At 41.4% G+C, this 26,792-nt stretch overlaps 1 protein-coding gene across 16 annotated transcripts in view; it reads right to left on the bottom strand.

The window, feature by feature from the left end:
- The window catches only part of R3hdm2 (R3H domain containing 2), a 133,156-nt gene that overhangs the window by 40,005 nt on the left and 66,359 nt on the right, over positions 1–26,792 (bottom strand). For all 16 annotated transcript variants that reach the window (XM_041664085.1, XM_041664049.1, XM_041664041.1 and 13 more), the window contains 4 exons: positions 15,793–15,991; positions 8,946–8,987; positions 8,165–8,251; positions 4,055–4,181 (listed from right to left, as the gene is read on the bottom strand). In XM_041664085.1, the coding sequence (XP_041520019.1) occupies positions 4,055–4,181; positions 8,165–8,251; positions 8,946–8,987; positions 15,793–15,957 (421 nt within the window). In that variant the 5' untranslated portion in view covers positions 15,958–15,991. The remainder of the gene's footprint in view (positions 1–4,054; positions 4,182–8,164; positions 8,252–8,945; positions 8,988–15,792; positions 15,992–26,792) is intronic.

Here is a 26,792-nt window from a genome sequence, read left to right as displayed (position 1 = left end):
GTGTGGGAGAATTGTCTGTATTCTGTCAATCATGTTATAAATAGACAATGATTGGCCAGGCAGGAAAATCAGACAGGAAGTAGAAATGATGTAATGAGAACAGGAGAATTTTGGGAAGGAGGAAGTTGATTCCTCCCACTCCTGCCCAGAGCACCGAAGCAGCAGGATATGATCTGCCTCACTGAAAAAGGTACTGAGCCACATGGCTAACATAGATCAGAAAAATGGGTTAATCAAGATGTGAGAGTTAGCCAGTGAGAGGCTAGAGCTAATGGGCCAATCAGCTTATAATTTACAGAGACCTATGTGTGATTTTCTTTGGGGCTGAACAGCTGGGGGTACCTGGTGGGAGGACAAAAACCCCAACAACAAACAAGCAAACAGGACCCCTCATGCTACACTGACCTGCACTGTAAACACTGTTACCCACATAGCCATTTGCTGCATCACAAATGTGATAGTTTTTATAGACTCTGTCTTTTTGCTACCACCCCAAAGTTTAAAGCCAGAGTCTAATAAGTAGAAGTTTATCTATATTATAAAACATTTATCAGGGCTGGAGGTGTAGTTGGTAAAGGGCTCATTTTAACACATATGAAGCCCTGGGTTTGATCCTGAGCACCACTTAACATAGAGTATGGTAATCCCAGTACTCAGGAGATGAAGGCAGAAGGATTAGATGTTCAGGCCAGCCCAAATTACATGAGACCCTGCATCTAAACAAACAAAACACTGATGTGGGAGTGTCATATATCAATCTGTTGATTTCATTGGCTAAGTAATAAACAAACTGCTTGGGCTCATAGCTTAGAACATAGGTGGGTGGAGTAAACAGAACAGAATGCTGGGAGGAAGAGGAAGTGAGCTCAGAGACTCAATAGCTCTCCTCTAGGGAGCAGACGCCTCAGGAGAGACGCCATGCTCCCCTCGCCAGGCCAGACGCACGCGATGAAGCTCCAACCCAGCATGGACCTAGGCTAGAATCTTCCCGGTAAGCGCACCTAGGGGTGCTACACAGATGATTAGAAATGGGCTAAATTAATATGTGAGAATTAGCCTAGAAGAGGCTAGATAGAAATGGGCCAAGCAGTGTTTAAATGAATACAGTTTGTGTGTTGTTATTTCGGGGCAGAAGCTAGCAGGCGGCTAGGGTGCTGGGGATGCAGCCCCGCCGCTCCTATTACTACAAAACACTGCAGCCACCCCCAAACCAACATGTAAAGGTTATCTGGAAGACCGCTATCATGATTATCCGTACCATCATCTATCTCAGAGCATAACCAAAACCACAACTGACAATGCTGCCTTATCCTGGGTAGTGTCAATGCTGGCAGAGTATATCTCTGTTCTGTGTAAGAACTGAGGCAAGTTCATTAAAGGAGCATAGAGGTTAATTAACCTAGTTAATTGCTCCCTCAAGCAACCAAGTTAGCAGGAACTGCTGGGCCAGTAAAACTAGTCGGTGCCAAGGTGTCATGATGAAAAGAAAAAATTGTAGATTTGTAATCCTAGATGCTCAGGAGGCTGAGGCAGGAAAACCCAAGGCCTGCTTCTACTACACACCAAGTTCAAAGGAAACTTGGTGAGATTCTGTCTCAAAATAAAAAGTAAAAGATAACTGGAGTTTAGTACAGTGGTGGAGTGCTTGCCCAGCACGCAGAGCCATGAATTCTGTCTCTAGCACCACATTACAGCCAGGCATAGTGGCACATACCATAATCCCAGGATCCAGGAAGTAAAGGCAGAGAGATCATAAATTAAAGGTCATCTTCATCCACAGAGCAAGTTATAGGCCAGGCTAAGCTACATGAGACCCTGGCTCAAAATTTAAGAGAGAAGGAGCTGGAGAGACAGCTCAACAGTTAAGAGCACTGCATGCCCGTCCAGATGACCTGGGTTTGATTTCCAGTGCTACATGGTGGCTCATTACTCTCTGTATCTAACCCTAAAGAACTGGCACTCTCTTCTGGCCTACTTGGGTACCAAGTGTGCACATGGTGCACAGATATACACTCAGAGAAAACATCCATGCACACAAAATAAATGTAATTTTTGAATAAAAAAACTGAAGATGCCAGGCATCTTTAACTCAGCACTAGGAGGCAGAGGCAGGCCGATCTCTATGAGTTCAAGACCAGCCTGGTCTAAACAGTGAATCCAATGCCAGTGGCCGAGTAGGGGGAGTGGCAGGTGGCAACTGACTTCAGGGTGTCAGCCCACCAAGCGGTGAATCCCTGATAGGTAGGGCCCTGAGACCACAGACTCCAGAATGTCTTTTGCTTCTACTGTGCGTTTACATGTTTGCCATCTTTCTCTGGTATCTGCGTGGTGTGAATGGGTGTGGGGGGGATCCCCACTGCCTACAGTGTAGTGTATTTCTCATGGAAACATCCTGATCTACTGGGCATTTTTACCTGTGGGTTATTATGAAGACAGTTCCTTCTTAAACTGTACTGTTTAATTGATAATAATAATGTTAGTTTAAATAGTTTTGATGATAAAAAATAAAACAAGGAAGTGCCACACAGCTAGAACACACATTTCTGTTGAGGAGCTGTATAGTCTGTGGCTTAGGTTAATGATTAAGAAAAACAGCTGAGCCCAGGGGCGCGGGTGTTGGTATACATCTTTAATCCCAGCACTTGGGGGGCAGAAACAAGAGGATCTCTATGAGTTCGAGGTCAGCCTGGTCTACAGAGCAAGTTCCAGGATAGGCTCCAAAGTTACAGAAAAACTCTGTCTCGAAAAACCAAAAAAGAAAAGAAAAACAATTAAGTCTTGGTAGCCCAGCTAGCTTAAATTCTTTTAACCTTAATGTTGGGAGATGTGTTCACAGTTTTCGGAGTGCATTGATAGCTGAAACAAAGCTTTGAAAATATTAGACTAAGGGCTAGAGAGATGGCTCAGTGGTTAAGAGCACTGGCTGCTCTTCCAGAGGTCCTGAGTTAAATTCCCAGCAAACACATGGTGGCTTACAACCATTTGTAATAAGATATGGTGCCCTCTTCTGGCCTGCAGGCATACATGCAGGCAGAATATTGTATATATAATAAATTAATCTTTAAAAAGAAGCTGAATTTCAAAAAGAAAAGAAAAGAAAATATTAGACTAAAATGTTTTTGTCAAATAGTTTTGAGGTTAAAAAAAAAAAAACCCAAGAAGACAATCTAAGTTTTAGAGAGGCACATAGTTGAGTGAGGAACTCGTTAAGGTCAGGGAACAAAAAAAAAGCAGCCCAATTATTACTAGCTGATGCACTTTTCTTGCGAAGATTTGTTGATGACCATAGGCGATGATTAATTCCTTATCCCCATTTCTGCTCTTAATCTCCTACTGATGAGTGGGTATGTACCCTAAAGGTTTAAAGTAGAGCTGACTAATCCTTTTTCATATATTAAAGTTTAGATTTGTGATTCCTTTAGGATTCCTTATAAGATAAGTAATAAAGTAATTGGCCCTTTCTATGTAACTGCAAAACACAGTCTGCCAGTAAAAGACCTGACTGTGAAGACTATCTTGTCTGCCTACAAGGTTAATCTATAACAAGCTGCTTGGGTATGAAGGTGCAGGGGTTCTTGTGATAATTTCTTTTTCACCTGTACTAGGTAAAATGTTTAATTATATTAAGGGATATGGAAAATATGCAGTTTTAAACTTGTATTCATTGTAATCATTCACTTGAAAGATAGAAGGTAAATACATTGTAATTCCTATATTGCTTGAAAAAGTTTGGGTATGTATGCTACAGAAAAAAGTATACAGTAGAAAGAATATAGAAGAATAGAGAATAAAGAAGGAAACCATTAAGAGAGTGTGAATGTCTTTTTCCCTTAACCCTCCTCAGATAAAAAAAATCCTAGTACATGCAGGTGTTGTGGATTTCCCTTTGAGCCCTGTGCTGATGGAGGCTGGCCCTTGGGCAGCAATAAGCAAGGATTACAGTCTCCCAAAACAAAAACAAAATAAAATACCTTTCCCCTGAAAAAAAGAGATGTAGAGAGACAGAGCACACTGTGGCTCAGGTGCTAAGCTGGATGAGAGGTACAGTCCTCACCTCTGGACAGCATCTTCCTTGGGACCTTTTCTTTGCTTTTGTCCTTGTCTTCCTTTTCAGAGACATCTTTTGTGGACTTTTCTTCCTCCTTGTCAGATGGACAGCTGATGTGCAAATGAATAATGTCCTTAAATAAAAGAAAGTGACACATAATCAAAGAAGGGAAAAGATGTAAACCCTTTGCTGGGTGTGTGCTAAAAATGGTTCAGCTTAATTAAGAGCATTTGTTGGTCTGGCAAGAACCTGGGTTCATTCCCAGCACACAAATGGTGTCTCACAACTATCTGCAACTCCAGATCCAGGGGATCTGATGTCCTTCTTCTGACCTCTGTGGACATGGACATGATGCACAGACATATATTCAGGCAAAACATTCACACACATAAAATAAATTTTGTTTTTTGTTTTGCTTTTTTTTTTTTTGTTTTTTGAGACAGGGTTTCTCTGTGTAGCTATGGCTGTCCTGGAATTTGCTCTGTAGACCAGGGGCCTCAAACTCACAGAGATGCAACTGCTTCTGCTCCTGAGTGCTGGGATTAAGATTAAAGGTGTGAGCCACCACCGCCCAGCTAATAAATATTTTTTTAAAAACTTTTTTAAATCCCTCAAAATAACAATAGAAGCAAATCTCAGGACGGCAGCTTTATCTTTCCTTTCCTTCTTTTTTAAAACCTTTATGTGTGTATGTGCACACAAAGGAGTGTTTGTGTTTCAGTATGGGCATGTGTGTGCCACAATATACTTGTGTAGGTCTCTTGTGGAATAATCTTTTTGTTTTTTTCTTTTTTTGGATTTTTCGAGACAGGGTTTCTCTGTAGCTTTTTGGTTCCTGTCCTGGAACTAGCTCTTGTAGACCAGGCTGGCCTCAAACTGACAGAGATCCGCCTGCCTCTGCCTCCCGAGTGCTGGGATTAAAGGCATGCGCCACCACCGCCCGGCAGAATAATCTTTTTGTACACTGTGAAGATGTGTTACTGTTATTGGTTTAGTAAAAGGGTAAATGGCCAACAGCTAGGAAGCATATCCAGGTATAGAGGATACTGGGAAGAAGGATGGAGATGCCAGGAGTCACCACTCAGATGCAGAGATGAGTTGACAAGCCATGAGTTATGTCACAGCATATAAATTAATAGAAACAGGTTACTTTAAGTTTTAAGAGCTAGTCAGAAACAAGTCTAAACTATTGGTCGAGTTTTCATAATTAATATGTCACTGTGTCATATTTTATAAGCTGGTGGCCTAAAATAAAAGTCTTATTTCCAGAGGTCAGAGACCCTTGCTTGAGACATGCTTTCTTGTGTGTAGTGATGTGTCCATGCTAACTATCTAGTGTTTAGCTTCCGGCAATTTTTCAGTCGTTGCCTCTTATCTCACCATAGGAAAATTCACACTGGGCATATGAAGTCCTTGCATTCCAAGGCTTTAGCCACTATGGTGGTTTGAATAAAAATGAACACCATAGGCTTATATATTTGAATGTTTAGTGGTCAGGGAGAAGCACTATTTGAAAAGACTAGGAGGTGTGGCCTTGTTGAAAAAAGTATCTGGGAGTGGGCACTGAGGTTTCAAAAGCCCACGACAGGCCCAGTGGCTCTCTCTTCCTGCTGCCTTTGGATTTGGATGTAGAACTCTCAGCTATGCCATGCTCCCCGCCATGATGACAACGGATTAAACCTCTGAAACTGTAAGCAAGCTGCAATTAAATGCTTTCCTTAGCTGTGGTCATGGTGTCTCTTCACAGCAGTAGAGAGCCCTGAAAGACCCACTGAGCCATTTTCCCAGCCCAAACTTAATCTTTTTCTTTTTTTATTGATATTTATTGAGCTCTACATTTTTCTCTGCTCCCCTCCCTGCCTCTCAACACCCCCCCTCTTTAACCCTCCCCCAAGGTCCCCATGCTCCCAATTTACTCAGAAGATCCTGTCTTTTTTTACTTTCTACTTCCCATGTAGATTAGATCTATGTAAGTCTCTCTTAGTATCCGCATTGTGGTCTAAGTTCTCTGGGATTGTGGTTTGTAGGCTGGCTTTCTTTGCTTTATGTTTAAAAACCATCTATGAAAAAAAAATTTAAAAAGGGGCTGGAGAGATGGTTCAGCATTTAAAAGCACTGTCTGCTCTTCCAGAGGTCCTGAGTTCAATTCCCAGCAACCACATGTTGGCTCACAGCCATCTGTAATGAGATCTGGTGCCCTCTTCTGGCATGCAAGCATACACAGAAGGAATGTTGCATACATAATAAATAAATAAATCTTTTAAAAAAAAACCATCTATGAGTGAGTACATGTGATAAATGTCTTTCTGTGTCTGGGTTACCTCACTCAAAATAATGTTTTCTAGTTCCATCCATTTTCCTGCAAAATTCAAGCTGTCGTTATTTTTTCTGCTGTGTAGTACTCCATTGTGTAGATGTACCACATTTTTCTTATCCATTCTTTGGTCGAGGGGCATTTAGGTTGTTTCCAGGTTCTGGCTATGACAAACAAAGCTGCTATGAACATAGTTGAGCACATGTCCTGTGGCATGATTGAGCATCCTTTGGATATATACCCAAAAGTGGTATCACTGGGTCTTGAGGAAGGTTGTTTCCTAATTTTCTGAGAAATCACCACACTGACATCCAAAGGGGTTGCACCAACTTGCACTCCCACCAACAATGTAGGAGTGTTCCGTTTTCCCCACAACCTCTCCAGCATAAGTTGTCATCAGTGTTTTTGATCTTGGCCATTCTTACAGGTGTAAGATGGAATCTCAGAGTTGTTTTGATTTGCATTTCTCTGATGACTAAGGATGTTGAACATTTCCTTAAGTGTCTTTCATCCATTTTAGATTCCTCTGTTGAGAGTTCTCTGTTTAGGTCTGTACTCCATTTTTTTTTATTGGATTATGTGTTCTTTTGGTGTCCAATTTCTTGAGTTCTTTGTATATTTTGGAGATAAGACTTCTGTCTGATGTGGGGTTAGTGAAGATCTTTTCCCATTCTGTTGGCTGTTGTTTTGTCTTGTTGACTGTGCCCTTTGCTTTACAGAAGCTTTTCAGTTTCAGGAGATCCCATTTATTAATTGTTTCTCTCAGTGTCTGTGCTGCTGGGGTTATATTTAGGAAGTGGTTCCCTGTGTCAGTGCGTTCAAGTGTACTTCACACTTTCTCTTCTATAAGGTTCAGTTTGGCTGGCTTTATGTTGAGGTCTTTGATCCATTTGGACTTGAGTTTTGTGCATGGTGATAGATATGGGTCTATTTTCATTCTTATACATGTTAATATCCTGTTATGCCAAACTTAATCTTATAGAAGAGTGTATGTTGTTAATTACGTTGGATTTTCGTTCCACCAAGTGTGCAGAGGGCAACCTTTTCCTGTTGGACATTACAGATGAAGCTGCACTGGCTATACTTGTAAGAACTGGAAGGCAAGCCAAGCAATGATGGTGTGTGCCTTTCATCTCAGCACTTGGGAGGCAGAGGCAGGTGGATCTCTGTGAGTTCAAGGCCAGCCTGGTCTACAGAGTGAGTTCCAAGATAGCCAGGACTACTTAGAGGTACCCTGTCTAAAACCTTTCAGCCCTGGGTAGTCTGCCACATGAGCAAGATACCAAGACTCACACTGCTCACTGTCACCATGTAATACCACAAGAGCTTTTCTTTCCTTTTATGATTTATTTCTATTTTATGCACATTGGTGTTTTGCCTACATGTATGTCTGTGTGAGGGTGTCATAATCTCAGGAACTGGAGCTACAGACAGGTGTGAGTTGTCATGTGGATGCTGGGAATCTAAACAGGATCCTCTAGAAAGCAGCCAGTGCTTTTATTCACTGACGTATCTCTTCAGTCCCAAAGAGCTTTTCTTTAAAGTATCCTTTCATGCAAGTCTTGGTGGTGCAGGTCTGTAATTCTAACACACAGGAGGTAGTGGTAGGGGCTGGAGTAACAAAGTCATCTCTGGCTACATAAAGAGTTTGAGGCTACTTGAGATATGTAAGACCCTGTCTCAAAACAACATACTTTCTTCCTTGATTTCAAGGTCCAATGTCCACATTATAATTGCTCTTATGTTTTACCCGACAACTGCCAGGCTGAGAATGTGCCATACTCAGGTTGTAAAAGACCTACCTGGGCATCTAGTGGCCCATCAGCAAATGGAGTGGAGGATTCCTCACACACTGCGAGACTGCGTACCAACTTGAGCTTGGAATTAGACTGAAAAACATAACAAACATCAAAAATACAGTTCATATATATTCCTTTGGTGAATATTTCGAAAATACCTTCTTAGATTCCATTACTTGCAGTTCCTAATAAGTAGTACTGTTGTTCTTTTTTAAAGGATCTAACTATGTACCTCTAGCTGTCCTGGGGGAGAATTTTGTAAATATTAAAACTCATACAGACAACCATTCTCCTAGGGAAGCCAGGAGTGAGCAGAGAAATCAGTATAAACAATACCAAATACCCTCAGGCTCCATGGAGTCATTTCAGGCATTGTTTCAGGTTCAGATATAGACTAGACCTGAATAGGAGCTAAAAGAGACAGACTTTTCAGTAGGAAATGTATGTAAATATGCATGCAACATTAAAGTGGTGATGGTGCGTGCCTTAAGGGAGGCAGAGGCAGGCAGATCCGTGCTGAGTTCCAGGCCAGCCTGGTCTACAGAGCGAGTTCCAGGACAGCCAGGGCTACATACAGAGAAACCTTGTCTAGAAAAACAAACAAAAAAGTACATGCAACTATGTTCACACAGTGTGTGATGGACGCTCATGACTGAGATATAAAAGGCAGGCAAGAACGCTCTGCCTGTATGTAATCTGAGAACCCAGATAACACCAAAACACACGCTTACAAAATGTGTAACAAATGAAGTTAGAAAGTAAGAGGTGGAAGAAGAGCTCTCACCTTGGCTCTTTTCCTGGCATGACCATGGCTGGATGTCCGCCTCTGTTAGAAAAGGATTAAAAAAAACAGGAAAGGTGGGGAGATCAATCCTTCTAAGCAATGCACATTAACAACAGCAACAGCATACTCATTATTAACTGGTGTTAACTGTCATTATACTATGGTGAAAATCACTTGGTGTGGTTGTTGCCCAATTCTAACTCCATACAGAATTGATCTTGTATCCCCCTCTACTTTCAAAGCACCATTCACCATGAAACAAAGAATAAAATGAAAATAATTTCCTAGGTTATTTTGTATATTGATGAAAGTCTTAGACAAATCATGGAATCCTCTCCTGACTGTATGCACTGCCAGAGCATGAAATGTTTTTTCTTGTAAGCTTGCTCACAGAAGTCTATTTAATCCATAATGGAAATAAAATATGATTCCTCAGTGTCTTTCTCTCATTTTGAGACAGGGTCTCACGTACCCTAGGCTGGCCTTGAACTACCGGCATCCATTAACATGCCTGGCTTACGTAGCACTGGAGATCAAACTCAGAACTATGTGCATGCTGGTCAGGTGCTCTACTAAGTGAGCTATGTCGCTAGCTCCCTCCCTCCATTTCTTTTTTGACAGGGTCCCACTAAATAGTCTAATCTACCCTAGAATTTCACTCCTCCTGCCTCAACCTCCCAAGCAATGGAATTATAGGTGTGTGCAACTATACCCAGGTATAACATTCTTATTTCTTAAAATGTTTTAATTTGATTTTTTTATGTGTAAAAGTGTTTTGCCTGCATGTATGTCTGTGCACCACATGTGTGTGTAGTATGCATGGACACCAGGAAAGGGCATCAGATCCCTTGAAACTAGAACTGAAGACATTTGTGGGCTGCAATGTGGGTTCTGAGAATCAATCCTGGGTCCTGGAAAATCAGCCAGTGCTCTTAACTGCTAAGTTGTCTGTCTCTCCAGCCCCAATAAAGTTTTTTTAAATTACATTTTACTGTGTGTATGTGTGTGTGTGTACATGAGCACCATGACATGTAGTGGCATCAAGTGGACAACTTACAGGAGTTGTCTGTGTTCTTCTACCATGTGGGTTTCAGAGATCAAAATTAGAGCACTTTTGCCTGCTGAGCCATGTCCTGGCCCATAACATATTTCTAGGACAACACATCTAGAGTTCCGAGTTGATATACCCAGAACATCTGTCCCTGTAGTTGCAGAAATGAAATGGAGAGTCTTCCTTCCCTATGTATCCCCCTGGCCCATTTTTGGTTTGTTTTTATGAGACAGGGTCTCTACATGGCCCTGGCTGTACTAGAACCCATCATGTAAACTAAGATGGTGTCAAACTCAGAGATCCACCTGCCTCTGCCTCCTGAGCAATGCTTCCCTTCTAAAACAAGAGAATTCTCCTAGTTCTAAGCTTCCCAGTGGTGGTCTAGTAGCCTCTTTGGGTAAGAAATGTGGTATAAGACAGGATAAAAAACAAAAAAGATGGGAGACAGGGATAAGCACTCCAAAACAAAGAGGAGAGAACGTGGATATGGAGTATGGTATCAGCCGAGGAAGAGGAAGGATGATGCTGGAGGCAGGTGTGGAGGCTAACAAACAAGTAAGTACTTGCTAAGATTTCTGAGCATGTGAGAAGTCATCATGGGGCTTTGAGGAAGGGTTAGGGTAAAGAAAAAACTGAGGCTGGAAGATGGGGGAGGTCAGACAAGACAGAGGCAGAATATCAGCATGGTCTTGGTGAGGTAAGGATTTCTCTTTCTTTTGTCCTCTTTACAAGTTAAACAACTCTGCCGCAGCACAAAGTGGAGAAATGGGATGGTGGGTGAGGGTAAGAAATGCTGGGAAAACTAGTCAGTGGAGAGGCCTCCTGCGACGAGGGAGGATGGGCAGTCCACAACACAGAGCAGTATTTCTGCCCTTTCGAGGAGGTAAACTTACAAACGGCACGAACATTCAAAAGGTATAACAGTTAAATACTGAGTACTTTCATATTTTCCTCGCAAATACTTGACCAGGTTCTTTCCTCAATAGTCTATCAGTACTGAATTTCTTTTAAATTTATCTATGGACTTGTATATATATATATATATATATATATATATATATATATATTTGTATATATATATACACACACACACACATATATATATGTATATATATATTTAAGCTTACTATAAATATATATACTGAAAAAAAATCAATTATATACACTACTCGGAACTTTATGATTAAACTAACTTTCACAGATATCATTCCACAGTATATTGGTTTTTGTTTTTTCCATTGTGTGGCTATGCTACAGTTTATTTTTTACCAACCCCTTTAATTATATATTATTAGGATGTTTCTAATTTTTACTAGTACAAACAGTGACCATGTTTTTGAGTCTATCCATTAACACAGTAGATCAATGGTCCATTTTACAATCTTTCTAAAGTGCTGCTAAACTGCCCTTCAACTTGTATAAGTGTCTATCTCTACTAATAATATATGCATCTACTTCCCATAATGAAGCAAACCCAGGTTAAAGCCTAACAAATATCAGGCACCAGGCAGAGAAGGCATATACACAATCACACTTTCCTCGAACTTTTCAACTCTCATTTCTGAAACAGATAATACTGAAGCACAAAATGCTAGAAGTAATGGCTGGAGTTAAAGGGCTAAGTCATATGATGAAGAAAATGAGACCTAGCCTCAAGTAGTAAGATACACAGAAAGCTTGAAGAGAATTAATATAATCAGTTCCTTATTTCACAATCATTTTTCTAAAGCAGCAGAACAGATGAACCCAAAGGGATTATAAATATAAAGGCAGAAAGTCCAATTAAGAGGCCATCCTCAGCTGGTTATTAATACAGCACACTTAAGTATGTGTTAACATAATAGCTTACCCATTCTAAAAAGAATCTCAGAACCCTCATTTTGTACCATTAAATCTCCCTGTAAAATCTGTTCTGAATTCCAATAACCAATTCCCAAAATACATGTTACATGGCCCAAATAAAAAAGCCTCTTCTCTTTTAAACTTTTCGGCTTCAACTCAGAACAAGGACTTCTTTGACAGCACCAGTCAGTTCACTGGGAAGACCACAGAAGAAAGAGGGGAGAGAGAAGCAGGAGGAGAGGAAGTGTTTTCATTGCTGCTGAAAGAACATGGTTGAAAACCAGAAGAGGACAGAGGGCGTCCTAAGGAACTGCTAAGGGATCCAGGGTGTGTAGACAAGAGCAAAGACTCTGGAAAAGGAACAAGAGCTCCAACAGATGGTAATAGCTCCACCTCCTCTGGTGGGAGCAAAAGGAGTCAGGTGAGAAGGGGAGCAGGTCTTCAACCCTACAAACTATTTGTATATCAAGATACAGATTTTTTTTTAACAAGAAGAGTGCCTCCTAAGAAATATAAAATCTAAAATGCTCTTTCTTTACTGTCTATCTTTAAGAAGTACACACAACAAGAGTTCAAAAGATAATTGTCTCCTAAAAACAAATAACTCAGATCTAATAGTTCATTTAATTATTATCTTTCATGTAATCTTGACAGCATATAATTAAACACTCATCACGTATCTGTCCTGCATATTTAAGATTTATTCTTGGTATCAGTGGAGGCTGGAGTACATTTGTAACTGTGGCAAACTGTCTCCACATACTCTGGAAGGATGGGTGGGGAATGACCATCGACACATATAAGAAAACAGAGAGAAAAGTATCCAGGACACAGATCTGGCAAACTAACAGGGAAGACAATAGAAGAGCAGACAGCTGGAGAACAAGTGTCTTAGGGAGTTGTCGAACTTTAATTTGTCCCTTTATGTTGCTATTGCTTTAATATTTAAAAGAGGCAAGGACTATGTGAATTAAGTTGTCTTGAAAAATTATGCTTTGAGTTTCTAGACCTTCTAAACTGAAATTCCAGTTTTAATCAGGCCTTTGATAGAGTTAATGTTTATTTTGCAGGCTTATAATAAAAGACAATCTCATCCTTGGGCATGAAACGAAGGATTCACAGAAACTGAGCTTGTGTAACAGAAGAAAACTAGAGTAACCACAGAGAAAAGAGCTCTTTAACAGGCTAGCTAGACAAGGCTCAGAATCTGAATACACTGGGCATGGTGCTACAAGCCTTTAATTCCAGGCAGAGGCAGGCGAACTGCTGTGACTTCAAGGCCAGCCCAGTATCTTTCTGTGACTGTCCTGGAACTCACTCTGTAGAACAGCTTTGTGGCAAATGCCTTTAACCACTGAACCATTTCACCAGCCTCTTATGACTTGGTAAATGTGTTTATATGCAACTTTTTGTTTTGTTTAAGGCAGTGTCATATGTAGCCTGGACAGGCCAGCCTGACCCTCCTGTCTCTGCCTTTTAAATGCTGGGAATACAGGTGTGCAACATGTACTTGCTGCTCTTGTAGAAGACCCCGGTTCCGTTTCCAGCATGGACATGGACACTAACAACTATGTTTAACTCCAGTCCTAGAGTCTTCTGGCCTCTGAAGACACAGTACAGTATGAAGACAAACACATAGACAAAACACTACCATCTAGCTATATCTGTATCTGTCAATCCATATATCTAACTGTATATCAAGATGGTTCTGGGCATGGTAGCAGCACACAGCTGTAATCCTAGCACTTTGAAGGGTGAACTTCAAGCTTAGACTTGACTACATATCAAGTTTGAAGGTCAGCTTGAACTACATGAGATCCTGTTTTAAAAGCACTAAAAATAGTCCGGGCAGTGGTGGCACACGCCTTTAATTCTAGCACTCAGGAGTCAGAGGCAGATGGATATGAGTCCGAGGCCAGCCTGGTCTGCAGAGTGAGTTGCAGGACAGTCAGAGCTACACAGAGAAACTCTGTCTAAAACACAAAACCAAACAACAAAAAACACTAAACATAAATAAGCAAATAAATAAAAAATCCAAGTGTAGGTTGTCCCTTGTGCTCAGTGGAGTACAGCCACCCCAATGGCCTGGCCCAGGAGAGTGCACTGTGTATCTCAGTGGAGGTCTGCTTTTTAGTTGCAAATCTAAGCTGCAGAGTAATTAACTGGTGGAGATAACACCCGTATCCTCTGTATCTTCTCATTGCTTGGGGATGCTGCCAGAAATGCAGTAGATCCCTTCCCTTTGAGGTAGAGCAGTAGTTCTCAACCTGTGGGTCACAACACCTTTGGGGTCACTATCAGATCTCCTGCATAACAGATATTTATATTAATATTCATAACAGTAGCAAAATTACAATCATGAAGTAGCAACAAAATAATTTTGTGGTTGAGGGTCACCACAACACGAGGAACTGTATTAAAGGGTTGCAGCATTAGGAAGATTGAGAAGCACTAAAGTAGAGGATGCCATGTTGATAATGGCAAACAATGGTGCCAGGAGCTCCAGGACCACAGGCTCTGCCAGCTTAAACTTGCCATATTAATAAAGAAAAGGGAAGACAGACCCTCTCCCACATCCCCTTCTATACTTCTCCCTTCTTCCCACCAGGTTCCCAGCACTGAGCTCAATGTGCCTTTGACAGAAGAAAGCTTAGCAGTCAGAACCTCAGACAGGCTACAGACAGCACCAAAGGGCAGGACAATGCTGTCAAACCACCGAAGCAGCCTGTGCTACTACCAACAATAAACATGTGACCAGCTGTCTCTAGCAGGAAAGCAAACTAAACAAGGCTACTTAGTTGTACGCTCAGGCCCACTGGGTGGGAAGTGTCCTCCTGGATCTGAAGAGAAGGGAAGAATGGGTCTGCCTGAGGAGACCCAGAAGAACACCTGGAAGCCCGCTTTGATGTAAGGGGATACTGTGCTGGCCATTTTTAATTTTTGTACCTATATAAAGTTTATAGTTGGTTATGCTACTTTCTGAAACCACTTTAGAAACTATTCCTTTTTTGTGTACAAAGAAGCAATCCAAATTATATTAAGATGAATATTGAATGATATGCCTCAAGAAAGTTGGGGAGCTTCCTCGTGTACAGTAAAGGTACAGCTTCGAATTAGAGGAAAATGCAGCAAATATACTAAGAGTCGGTGAACTCAGGTCCAAACGGATTGAGATTTCGTTGTCTTCTTTTGATTTCATCATGGACTCTTTATACAGGGTGGTTTTCTTTTCCTTCTGAAAGACAAGGTTTCAGGTAGCCTGGCCCTGAACTTGCTAGACAGCCAAGGAAGAGCCTGGACTCGCTTCCTAAGGGACTGTAAGCTGTCACAGTGGGCACCAGCTTGACTCAGACCTAGAGTCACTTGGGGCAAGGACATCAACTGAAGAATTACCTTCATCAGCTGACCTGTTGCCAACTGAGAAATTTTCCTTTCTTCTTTTTCTTTGATTTTGTTTGTTTTGTTCTGTCTTGTTCGCTATGACTGTCTAAAACTCTCTATGTAGATCATAATGGCTTCAAACTCAAGAGATCCATTTGCCTCTGTCATAGCTTTGCTATGATTAAAGGCGGGCTTGAGGCAGAGGAGGGCCCAGTCCACTGTGGACCGTGCCATCTCTAGACAGGCAGGCCTGGGCTGTACAAGAACGATACTGAAAGAGTCAGTAAGCAGCCTTCTTTCACAAGTCCATGGTTTCTGCTTGAGGTACTACTGGAGGCTCCCTCAACAATAAACTGTAACCTGTACGCTGAAATAAACCCTTTCCTCCTCAACTGCTTTTTGTTAAACGTTTTATCACAGCAACCAAAAGCAAAGCAGGACACAATGGAGCAAGACTACGCCCGGCTCTGGGTTAAGTTTCTGGAGAGCTCATACCAGAAATCGATAGATTCCGACCATTTTCTACTTCTCTTCAAGCTAAAGGACTACAAACAGCACACACTCACTCCTTACCTGTGTCTCCTGGCGCAAACCAGTATCTTCACCCTCTTTCTCAACTTCTTCCTTACTTGGAGTTTTAGTTATAAATTTGTTTTTGCTTACAGATTCTTCCACCAGTTTTTTTTCTGATTCTTTCATTATCTCCAGAGTCTCCTGAGTAGTGTGACTGTTAGACATGTTCTGCAGAGGACACAGCAGTTTCTATGGGCTCCTGAGAAACACCAAAGGCAACAGATGAGAGGTACAGCTTCACACACACACACACACACACACACACACACACACACACACACTCAGCAGTTTCCCTACAACCTAGAAAAAATTCCTCTGGTAAACACCACCTTTGGATTAATTTCTTTTATTTTATCATTTAACTAATTTTATTTGTTTGTTTGTTTGTTTTGAGGCAGGGTTTCTCTTTGGCCCTGGCTGTCCTGGGCCTGTAGACCAGGCCTTGAACTCAGAGAGATCATACTGCCTCTGCCTCTGAGTCCTGGGTTGAAAAGTGTGTATTAACCACACCCAGCTTTCTTTTCTTATCTTCTTAACTTCATAGCTCTCCCTCTCTCTCCACCACCCCTGGCCAGATGTGGTCTGCTTCCCATCACTTCAAATTAAACTGTATTTTCTAGATACAGTATTTTCTAGGTGCTGCAGACCAAACCCAGACCTCACTCGTGCTAAGCACATATTCTATCACTGAACAAGTAGCCACATGCATTTTCTAGAATTTCACAGAAATAAAATCACACTGTCTAGGCAATTTTCCTCAGCATAATTATTTTGATATTCACCCGAGTTCGGTTCTAAAGCAATTTAAGATGAATTCTGAATTCTCTTGGCACTTTATATGCTGTCAGCTACAGAATCTGCTCATATTTCCAGCTGTATTATTAAATCACTAGATTCTTTCTAGAATAATGTATCATAAAGCTCTATTCATCACCAGAAACACCCTTTTTTAACAAAAGGGAGAACTACCTCCCACAGCTACGACAAACCACAAAATTGTTAGCAGCTTCAAGATACAGACTATTAAAAAGCAGCTCAATCACCCAGCAGCACAGCATCTTACAGTCTTCCTTTCACACAGCTGAAAGTGCACTACAAGAGAAGAACTTTCTAACCATCTGTCCTCCAAAAAGATTGAGTATCTTCCTGGAGCAGGAGAAAATCTTAGCTTTGCTATTCACTGTTCGGTTCAGTCAATCTACCGCCTCCCAAGGACATAGATTATATATGACTAGGGTGGCTTCTCATCACGTACTGTCACTGCCTGGGAAATATCTGGTTCCTGTAGATTCCCAAAGTGATCTAAGAAGATGCTCTATAGATAGATCCACATCTGTTTTTTTTTTTTTTTTTTTGGTTTTTCGAGACAGGGTTTCTCTGTGGTTTTGGAGCCTGTTCTGGAACTAGCTCTTGTAGACCAGGCTGGTCTTGAACTCACAGAGATCCGCCTGCTGGTTTTAAAGGCATGCGCCACCACTGACCGGCTCTTTATTTTTTTTTTCTTAAAGTTTTCTAAATATGTATCTTAATTTCTTCATTCATCAGCTCTCAGGTGGCCATCAGGTTAGTATCAACTGTGCTACTCCTAGCACTTCCTTGTTCTGGTATGGAACCACACTGCTTGATGACTTCTGGGTAACCAAAGATTCAGTGGGGAGGAAAATAAACAAAGCTACTGTTAGCCAAATCCTCAGTGCTGACACCTTGCATCTATGTTCCCAACTCACAGAATTAGCAAATGAAAAGGCATGGATCTGAAGCAAGTCCTCTGCCTCCAAATATCCTGTTCCTCTGGGTCTCCCTCAGACCTCGAGTCCCGCCGCGCACGCCGCTCCCACGCATCCCGCAGCTGAGCCGCAGCCCGGCGGGCTCGAAACTCTGGCCTCCCGAAGGCATACAGATCCACATTTTTACTGCTGAGGCCAAACTCTCTCAGCATCAAAAATGCTCATAAATGCTACTTTTTTTTTTTTTTTTTTGGTTTTTCGAGACAGGGTTTCTCTGTGGCTTTGGAGCCTGTCCTGGAACTAGCTCTGTAGACCAGGCTGGTCTCGAACTCACAGAGATCTGCCTACCTCTGCCTCCCGAGTGCTGGGATTAAAGGCGTGCGCCACCATCGCCCGGCTATAAATGCTACTTCTTACAGGGATCACTGAGTATATTTTGATCCTGAATAGTTTCTTTTTTCCTTAATTCAATCACATTTATTCCCAGTATGGCTTTACAATCTGAGCTAAATAAGTAAATGATTAGCAATGCTTCCAGAAAGTTGTCAACCAGACATTTTCTTATCCTTCAAATAGATTTAAAGGATCAGGCCCCAGTCTCCTGAGCAGCACAGGTAGCCTCATCGGATACAAGCTAAACTGCCTGCAAGATTACTGTTGTCTGCCTGGTAGCAGCTCCAGAGCAGCTGTTAGAGACCTAGTTTGCCTAGGGAGATAAAAACTATTTTGAGCATAGTGGTACACATCTATAATCCCAGCATTGAGGCAGGGGCTGGCCTGGTCTACACAGTTAGTTCCATGACAGCTTGGAATACACAGATAGACCCTGCCTCCAAAAAGAAAAAAAACAAAAACAAAAAACAACAGTTGACAGCTGGGCGATCTGGTATTTCTGTATTCTCAGCACCTGGGAGGCTGGAGCTGAAGGAGGGCCCCTTGAGCCTTTTAAGTTTAAAATGGGCAGGGGGAGGGGAGGAAGGTATTGTATATGGACATCCCACCTTGAATGTACCCAAGCCATCTAGATAGGAGAAATAAAATACTGTTCTAGATATACTGATTAACTGATGTGTGTTACAGGCGTCTATTGATGTGGGATTTCCCTCTCTATGCTGTGAATATGTTTTATTACCATTGGTTAATAGAGAAGCTACTTTGGCCTATGGTAGGGCAGACCAGAGCTAGGCAGGAAAACTAAATTGAATGCAGGGAGAAAGAAGGTGGAGTCAAGGAGATGCCATGTTGCTGCCAAAGGAGAAAGATGCTAGAACCTTCCCAGTAAGACACAGCCTCACGGAGATACACAGATTAATAGAAATGGGTCAATATAAGATGTAAGAACTAGGTAGGAGTACACCTAAACCATTGGCCATGCAGTGTTATAGTTAATATAGTTTCTGTGTGATTACTAGAGCCTGAGTGCCAGGAGATGAAGGTACAGTCTTCACTTAAATTCTTCTTCTTTCTTTCTTTCTTTCTTTTTTTTTTTTAATTTTTTTGTTTTTTGAGACAGGGTTTCTCTGTAGCTCTGGAGCCTGTCCTGGAACTAGCTCTTGTAGACCAGACTGGCCTCGAACTCAGAAATTCACCTCCCTCTGCCTCCCGAGTGCTGGGATTAAAGGACTGCACCACCACCACCCAGCTTTACACATGACTAGCTTTAAATTTTTTTAAATTGTGTGTGTGTGTCTATGCCACAGCATGTGGGTGAAGGTTAGAATGTGACTTGTAGGAGCTGGTCCTCTCTGTTCACCATATGGAATTCAGGGATAGAAGGCAGGTCATCATGCCTGGCAGCGAGTGCCTTTTCCTGCTGAGCCTCCTGAACCACCTTGCTGGCCCTGCTGAGTTTCTGTATTACTCTGTCCTGTCAGGTAAGTCAAGCCTCAATGTTCTTTAAGGCACCAGGCTGTGGGTAGGCTCACTTCATCTCCCATGAAGTCAGAGCATTTACCTTTAAATATAAGACTATTCCTTCTGGGAATACTTTCCTAAAGAAACCCCAATGAAATTAATCTTCCTGTTACTTGGTCCCATCGGCTCACTTAGCTTTCTACGCCAGTAATAAAAAAACAAGCACAGGTGCCAGGTGATGGTAGCGCATGCCTTTAATCCTAGCACTCAGGAGGCAGAGGCAGGTAAATCTCTGAGTTCGAGACCAGCCTGGTCTACAGAGTGAGTTCCAGGACAGCCAGGGCTACCTGTGAAACCTGTCTCAAGAAATAAAACAAGTCTGGGTGTTATTGTTCCAGAGTGAGTTCCAGGAAAGCTCCAAAAATACAGAAAAACCCTGTCTCAAAAAACAAAAGCAAAGACAAAAGAAATAAAACAAAAAAGTGTAATTTTTTTCAGTTTGTACAGTTACTTTTGTAAAAGCAGGCATGCATGCATTTTTTAGTATAAAATAACAACAACCAAATCTCTAAAAATTGTTTCAAGAATGTAGAGAAACACCCAAGGTAAGTAGCAAACAGCGTGCTGTAACTACGCTGCACGCAGCACTTCTGCATTTCTCACGCTGCTCCGTGACTATCTTCTCTGATAACACACACCATAAAGAGCAAGTATGAAAACCAGACATTTAGTGATACTAAAAATGTCTGATGAAGAATATCCTGTTGGCACTGGCCAATCACAGGCACAGCGGCTCCGGAAGCAGGATATACATATATTTAACAAGCATAATACGTTTGTCAACCCCTTACAAAAGACAATTTTATGTTATTTCCTTATTTAAGCATTTCTCGTTTAAGTTCGGCCTCCAATTAAAACTGTTTCAAGTCTTCTTATCATCTCCCAAGCATTCTCATTGTTTCAAAAACAGCAACAAAATTCTGTACTGACAGACACACATATGCAGGAAACAACAGGTTACAGGACATGCTAGTTATGAGAGGTTTGAGAGAGTTACTAATCCCAAAGACAACACTAAATACAGAACCATTTCTCCTCCCTTCTTCTGCCCCCTGTACATGGCTTGTTTATTTCTTTGTCTGTTAAAAATCTTAGCTTAGGTGGGCCCGGAAATCACCATGCAGCCAAGGATGACCTGCCTCCACGTGCTAAGTGCTACCATTCCTGGTGGTGACACTGTACCTGGCTCACATTCCTGCTTCCTCTCTTCCAGGCTGGTTCTGCAATAACAGTTCTCCTATGTCAGCCTTCTAAGTGCCGTGATTAAAAGTATGTGCCTGGCTTAGTGTTTCAAAACATTTCTATCTTAGTACTTTCAATAAAACTTCTTCTTAGGGTAAGGCATTCTTTTGCTCTTCAAAATAACCTTTTTTGTTGCTATTTTTTTCAAGACAGGGTCTTACTATGTAGCTCTGGCTGTCCTGGAACTCACTCTGTAGACCAGGTTGGCCTCAAACTCAGAGATCCGCCTTCCTCTGCCTCTTGAGTGCTAGAATTAAAGGTGTGCACCACATTTCTGCCTTAAAATCACCTTTAATTAAGGTAATTCCTAGTAATAAAACTTCATGAAGGATGGCGGGGTGGGCGGAATGGACACAAAAATGAAATTACAACTTAATGGCAAGTCAATTTATTAATTTTTAAAAAATACTGAAAAGGAAGAACAGCAGGGACTTATGGCATGACTTACTGAGTAAGAATATTTACTGTATAAGCATGAGGTCTTGAGTTCAAATACTCAGAACCCAAATTAAAACAAACAAATCAAAACACCAGGCACGAGCCAGGAGTTGTGTGGCAGTCTATGTTTATCGCAGCACTTGGGAGGCAGACATGTGGGTCTGTGTCAATCTGAAGCCAGCCTGGTGTATACATGACTGCTAGGCCAGCCAGGGCTGCACATGCCCATTCTAGTGTTGATGGTCGAGTTAGTCAAGCTCCCTGGTACTTGATGTGCCCTGGCCTTTGCACTACACAGGCACAGCACTTGTGCAAATGCACTTGGGCTTGGTTGCTTGTATACACAAATGCCCCAAATTATAAAAAGAAAAAAAAGGTTTAAAGTGAGAATGACTTTAGCCAGTAGAAGGCATGGAAGTAATTTCCCTTCTGATGGTTTATTTGGCATAAAGAAGAAATTAAGGAGTTGGGAGATTTACTTTTGGCAGAAGAAACAAAAAAAGATTATTTCATATGCAACAGTGACTAGAACAAAGCAAATATCTGAAGCTCCCAGGAGAGCCCATATGAACACCCTGTAAACTACTTGTACATACTGTACAGTGCATCCTGTTTTTTAGAAAAGCACAGTTTCTAAGGCAGAGGATCTTCTGAGATACTCAGGGCTCAAAGCTGCACACAAGCGGCTGCTGGGAGCATGAAGACACATGATAGAGCAGGGAGGGCGACTGGACATCAAGATTCAACTACTTCTTTCATAGAGAATACTACACAGTCCCCATCAATTTTTGACTGCCACATCAGTACCTTCTAGAACACAGTGAGGTAATACTCTATAAACAACTCTATAAACAACTACAAAGCAATGGAGCAAAGGGAATACATTAGATAGGGAATCCTTAGAGAGAGAGGCAGACTCATATTCACCATCCTTCTCCCCAGGAGCCTGCTATGTGTCTCAGATTAGCCATGGGTCTACAACACTCCTGCCTTAGTGTCCTAAGTGCAGCATTATAGGAGACATCACGTCAGCTCTCACTTCACAATGAATGTCAGCTAGAGAGACTACAAACATGACAATATTGGTACTAAGAACACTGACTTACCCTGTAGTAAATTTCTGGTAAAGTTTTCCAGGCGTTTACTCATTCATGTATGAAGAGCAAACTGCTCAAAAGTAATACGTTAAAAATTTACTGGACCAGTGAGATGGTTCAGTGGGCGCCTGTCTCTCTACATAATTACATGCAGTTTAAGAATAAAACCAAGAGGCTGCAGAGATGGCTCAGCAGTTAAGGGTACTGGTTGCTCTTCCAGAGGACCCGTATAGCAGCTCATAACTGTCCGTAACTCCAGTACTAGGGGACCAGACACTCTTATACATATATGCAGGTAAAACAACAATGCACATAAGATAAAAATAAATAAACTATTAAAAAAGGACTAAAACCAAGCTGAATATATAACTATAATTTCAGCACAGTATGTCGAGGAAGAAGGAACATATACATGAACAGTACTGTGAGATCCTGTCTCACAGCAAACTGGAGAAACAGCTCAGCAGTTAAGAACACTTGTTATTTTTTTACAGAAGACTCAGGTTCAGCTCAGTTCTGAGCACCCATATGGGGGCTTACAACTGTAAGTAACTCTATTTCCAGCGCATCTGATGCCCTCTTTGACATGGTACACATATATACATACAGGCAGAACATTCACAAAAATAAAATAAATCTGAATTTATTAAATAAATAAATCTAAAAACAAAAAAAGGAAAGGTATAAGTGAAACTCATCTTTGATGATTAAGTCAGAAAGTGGTTGTTTCAAGAACTGATAAGAGAAAGTAAGAGGCCATTCATAAATTAATACAAATACTCTATCTTGCTGGATGTGGTAGTTCATGCCTATAAAATAAAAGCCCTCAGAAGCCTAAGGCAAGATGATTACCATCGGGCCAGTCTGGGCTACAGGGTTGAGATCCTGTCTCCAAAAACAAAAACAAAACAAAACAAAACAAAAAAAATCAAGCAACCAAAACTAAAAGAAATAATGAAATTGTTTGCAGTAATATTTTTTCTTGTTTATTTATTTATTTCTATTTTATGGACATTGGTGTTTTGAGTATCAGATCCCCAAGAACTGGAGTTACAGACAGTTGTGAACTGCCATGTGGGTGCTGGGAATTGAACCCACACCCTCAAGAAGAGCAGTAGTGCTCTTAACCACTAAGCCACCTCTATAGCCCCTGTTTTTTAAGGTTTAATTTAAAGTGTTTGCCTGAATGTATAGGCATGACAAATGTCTCTGGTCCTGTGATGGCTAGGCGAGGTCACTGGATCTGCTGGAACTCTGTCTACAACTCTGTCTACAACTCTAGTTCTAGGGTATCTGAGCTGTCTACTGGCTTATGTGGATACAAGGCATGCATGATAAATGCCTCTCTGAAATAAAAGTGAGAGACTGTAGGCTGAACTCTCCCTTCTCTTGTATGGTCTATTTTATAGACTGTGAAGGCTCATGAAACACACATATTATAATTTCATGATAGCTACACCAAGCCATTTCGGGGTTGCAGAAATCAACTGTCATCAGTTTAATAGCAGTAGGCCAGCAACAATACTAACTGCGATAATTAGTTATTATCTAATGAGCTGGGGATGATGGTGCACATCTGTAATTCCAAAGCTTGGAGGGTAAAGGTAGCAGGTCTGAAGCTCAAGTTTATCCTCAGCTACCAGTAAGTTCAAGGCCAGCCTGAGCTATAGGAGACAGTGTCTCAAACAATAATAAAAATCAAAACAAGGGCTGGAGAGATGGCTCAGAGGTTAAGAGCACTGGCTGCTCTTCCAGAGGTCCTGAGTTCAATTCCCAGCAACCACATGGTGGCTCACAACCATCTGTAATGAGATCTGGCGCCCTTCTCTGGCATGCAGGCATATTCTGGCGCCCTTCTCTGGCATGCAGGCATATATCGAGGCAGAATGTTGTATACATAATAAATAAATAAACCTTTAAAAAAAAATCAAAACAAAACACAAAATTCAAAGTCATGGTATTGCTCCGTAGCCCAGGCTGGCTTCAGACTTAGGATGTCCCTGCCTCAGCCTCCTGAGTGCTGGGATTACAGTCGTGTACCATCATGCCCAGTAACAGAGTCCCACTCAGAAGTAGCACCCTGTACTGGCCCTTCCCCATTGGTACTGAATCATTATCCTACAGACATCAGGCCCTTGTCTGTTTAAATTTAGTTAGATTATACAAGATATCAAGACAAAGATTTTTTTTATTCACTTTCATGGCTTGCTTCTTTCTTTTTAAAGTATGCCTGTGTTACAGGCATATACCAATGCACCTGGCTTATTTTATATTTTCTTTTCTTTTCTTTTTTTTTTTTTTTGATTTTTCGAGACAGGGTTTCTCCATAGCTTTTTGGTTCCTGTCCTGGAACTAGCAACTAGCTCTTGTAGACCAGGCTGGCCTCGAACTCACAGCAATCCGTTTGCCTCTGCCTCCCAAGTGCTGGGATTAAAGGCGTGCGCCACCACGGCCCGGCTATTTTATATTTTCATTTTCAAAGTTTTTTTGTTTTATTTTGTTTTTCGAGAGTGGGTTTCCTCTGTAGTTTTGGAGCCTGTGCTGGAACTAGTTCTATAGACCAGGCTGGCCTTGAACTCAGAGATTCACCAGTCTCTGCCTCCAGAGTGCTGGGATTAAAGGTTTGTGCGACCACTGCCCAGCTCATTTCTAAAGAATTTTTAATTAATTAATTTTACGTAGATAAGTGTTTTGTCTGTATGTATGCCTTTGTACTCTGTGCAAATAGCACCCTTGAAGACCAAGGTTTCAGATCTCCTTGGAATGGAGCTACATGGTTATAAACCACTACGTGGGTACCAGAAACGGAACTCTGGTTCTCTGAAGAGCGGTCACTGTTCCAGGCCCAATACTTGTCCGTATAAGACACCTTTAAAGCTAGACATGGCGATGCACAGATGTGACTAGAGCACTAGGAGAGACAGTTGCGGAGGAGCACAAGTTCAAGGTCTCCCTTGGATACAAAATTAATCAAAGCAGCCTAGGACAAACAAGGCCCTACTGTAGATAAAAAAGTTAAACAATTACTTTAATTTCTGATATACATAGTGGTACATGCTTATAGTCCAGTTACAGCATAGGCTGTCAAGAGGATCACCTGAGCTCAATCCAACGCCAGCCCAGGCGACATAGTGAGAGCCTGCCTAAAACAAAAACAAAGGCTGGGGACATAGCTCCGTGGTAAAAGTGCTCGTCTGCAAACTTGAGTAGTGAGAGCACACATAAATAAATGATGGGGGCCTTAGTGGTCAGCCTAAGGTAGTCCAGCCACAGGAGCCAGTGACAAGACATACTGAGAAAGATGCCTAGCAAGACCAAGACCTTGCCTCAAGGAATAAGGTGGGAGAGTCATCAGGACGATTCTGTATATTGACCGCAGGCTTCCACATGCAAATACACATATGTATACATGCACTCATATATACATATGCCCACACATACACAAAACATGTATACACATATATGAAAATGAAAATAAAATTTCATTTTAGGCAAATACTTCTTCTGAAAGTGAGAACTACTTGAAGGTAAGTGATTTTTTTTTTAAATTTCAGTGTGAGTTTTGGGTAAGCCTTATTCAAGACATTATTTTTAAGATTTATTTATTTATTTATTAGGTATACATTGTTCTGCCTGTATGTCTGCATTCCAGAAGAGGGCACCAGATCTCATTACAGATGGTTGTGAGCCACCATGTGGTTGCAGGGAATTGAACTCAGGTCCTCTGGAAGAGCAGCCAGTGCTCTTATCCTCTGAGCCATCTCTCCAGCTCCAGTTAAGTGATTTTTCAAAACAATGTTTCTCTGTGTAGCCCCAGCTGTCCTGGAACTCACTCTGTATACCAGGTCATTCTTGAACTCACAGAGATCCACCTGCCTCTGCCTCTGCCTCTGCCTCTGCCTCTGCTTCCTGAGTGTTGGGATTAAAGATGTGTGCCGCCGCCACCACCTGACCCATTACTCACTTTTTAATTTTCTCTTTTTGTTGTTGAGTTTTGGGGATTGTGTATATGGTTGGGATACTGATCCCTCATGAGTATTTGTCTCTGTCCCCCCTCCCCTTCTTACAAATATTTCATAGTGTGCTTTTTACTTGGCTACTCCTATCTATCTTCTGATGTACAAATCTATTAAATATTTTCATCAAGTTCAAGTTACTTATACTTACTTCGTCCCTGTGTTGCCAGCCCCTCTGGTCTCATATCTAAGAAATCACTGTCAAATACATGGTCATAAAGCATTTGGTCTATGTTGTTAGGTTTTATATATAAAACGTTTTGGCCCATTTTAAAGTTATTTTTGTGTTCGGCGTTAGGAAAGGGGATAGCTTCCTTTTACAGATAAGAATATAAAGTTATTCAGTATCATGTGTTGTAGTAAATACTGTCCTTTTCCTACTAAATGATCTTGGTATCCTTCTCAAAAAAAGATGGTATATTTAATGTATATCCAAGGGTTCCTTTCTTTTTTTTTTAAAGCAACTTATTTTTATGTTCATGGGTGTTTTGCCTCCATGTATATATAAACACCACATGCGCGTCTGGTGGCTGTGTTATCAGATCTCCTGAGGATGGAGTTACGGA

The sequence above is a fragment of the Microtus oregoni genome, unplaced genomic scaffold (assembly GCF_018167655.1).
Source record: "Microtus oregoni isolate MIOR12 unplaced genomic scaffold, Mior012 000001F_ref0000356, whole genome shotgun sequence".
In the NCBI taxonomy this organism is placed as follows: Eukaryota; Metazoa; Chordata; class Mammalia; order Rodentia; family Cricetidae; genus Microtus; species Microtus oregoni.
Note: the sequence above shows the minus strand (reverse complement) of the source record. Positions and strands in the feature narration are given on the sequence as shown.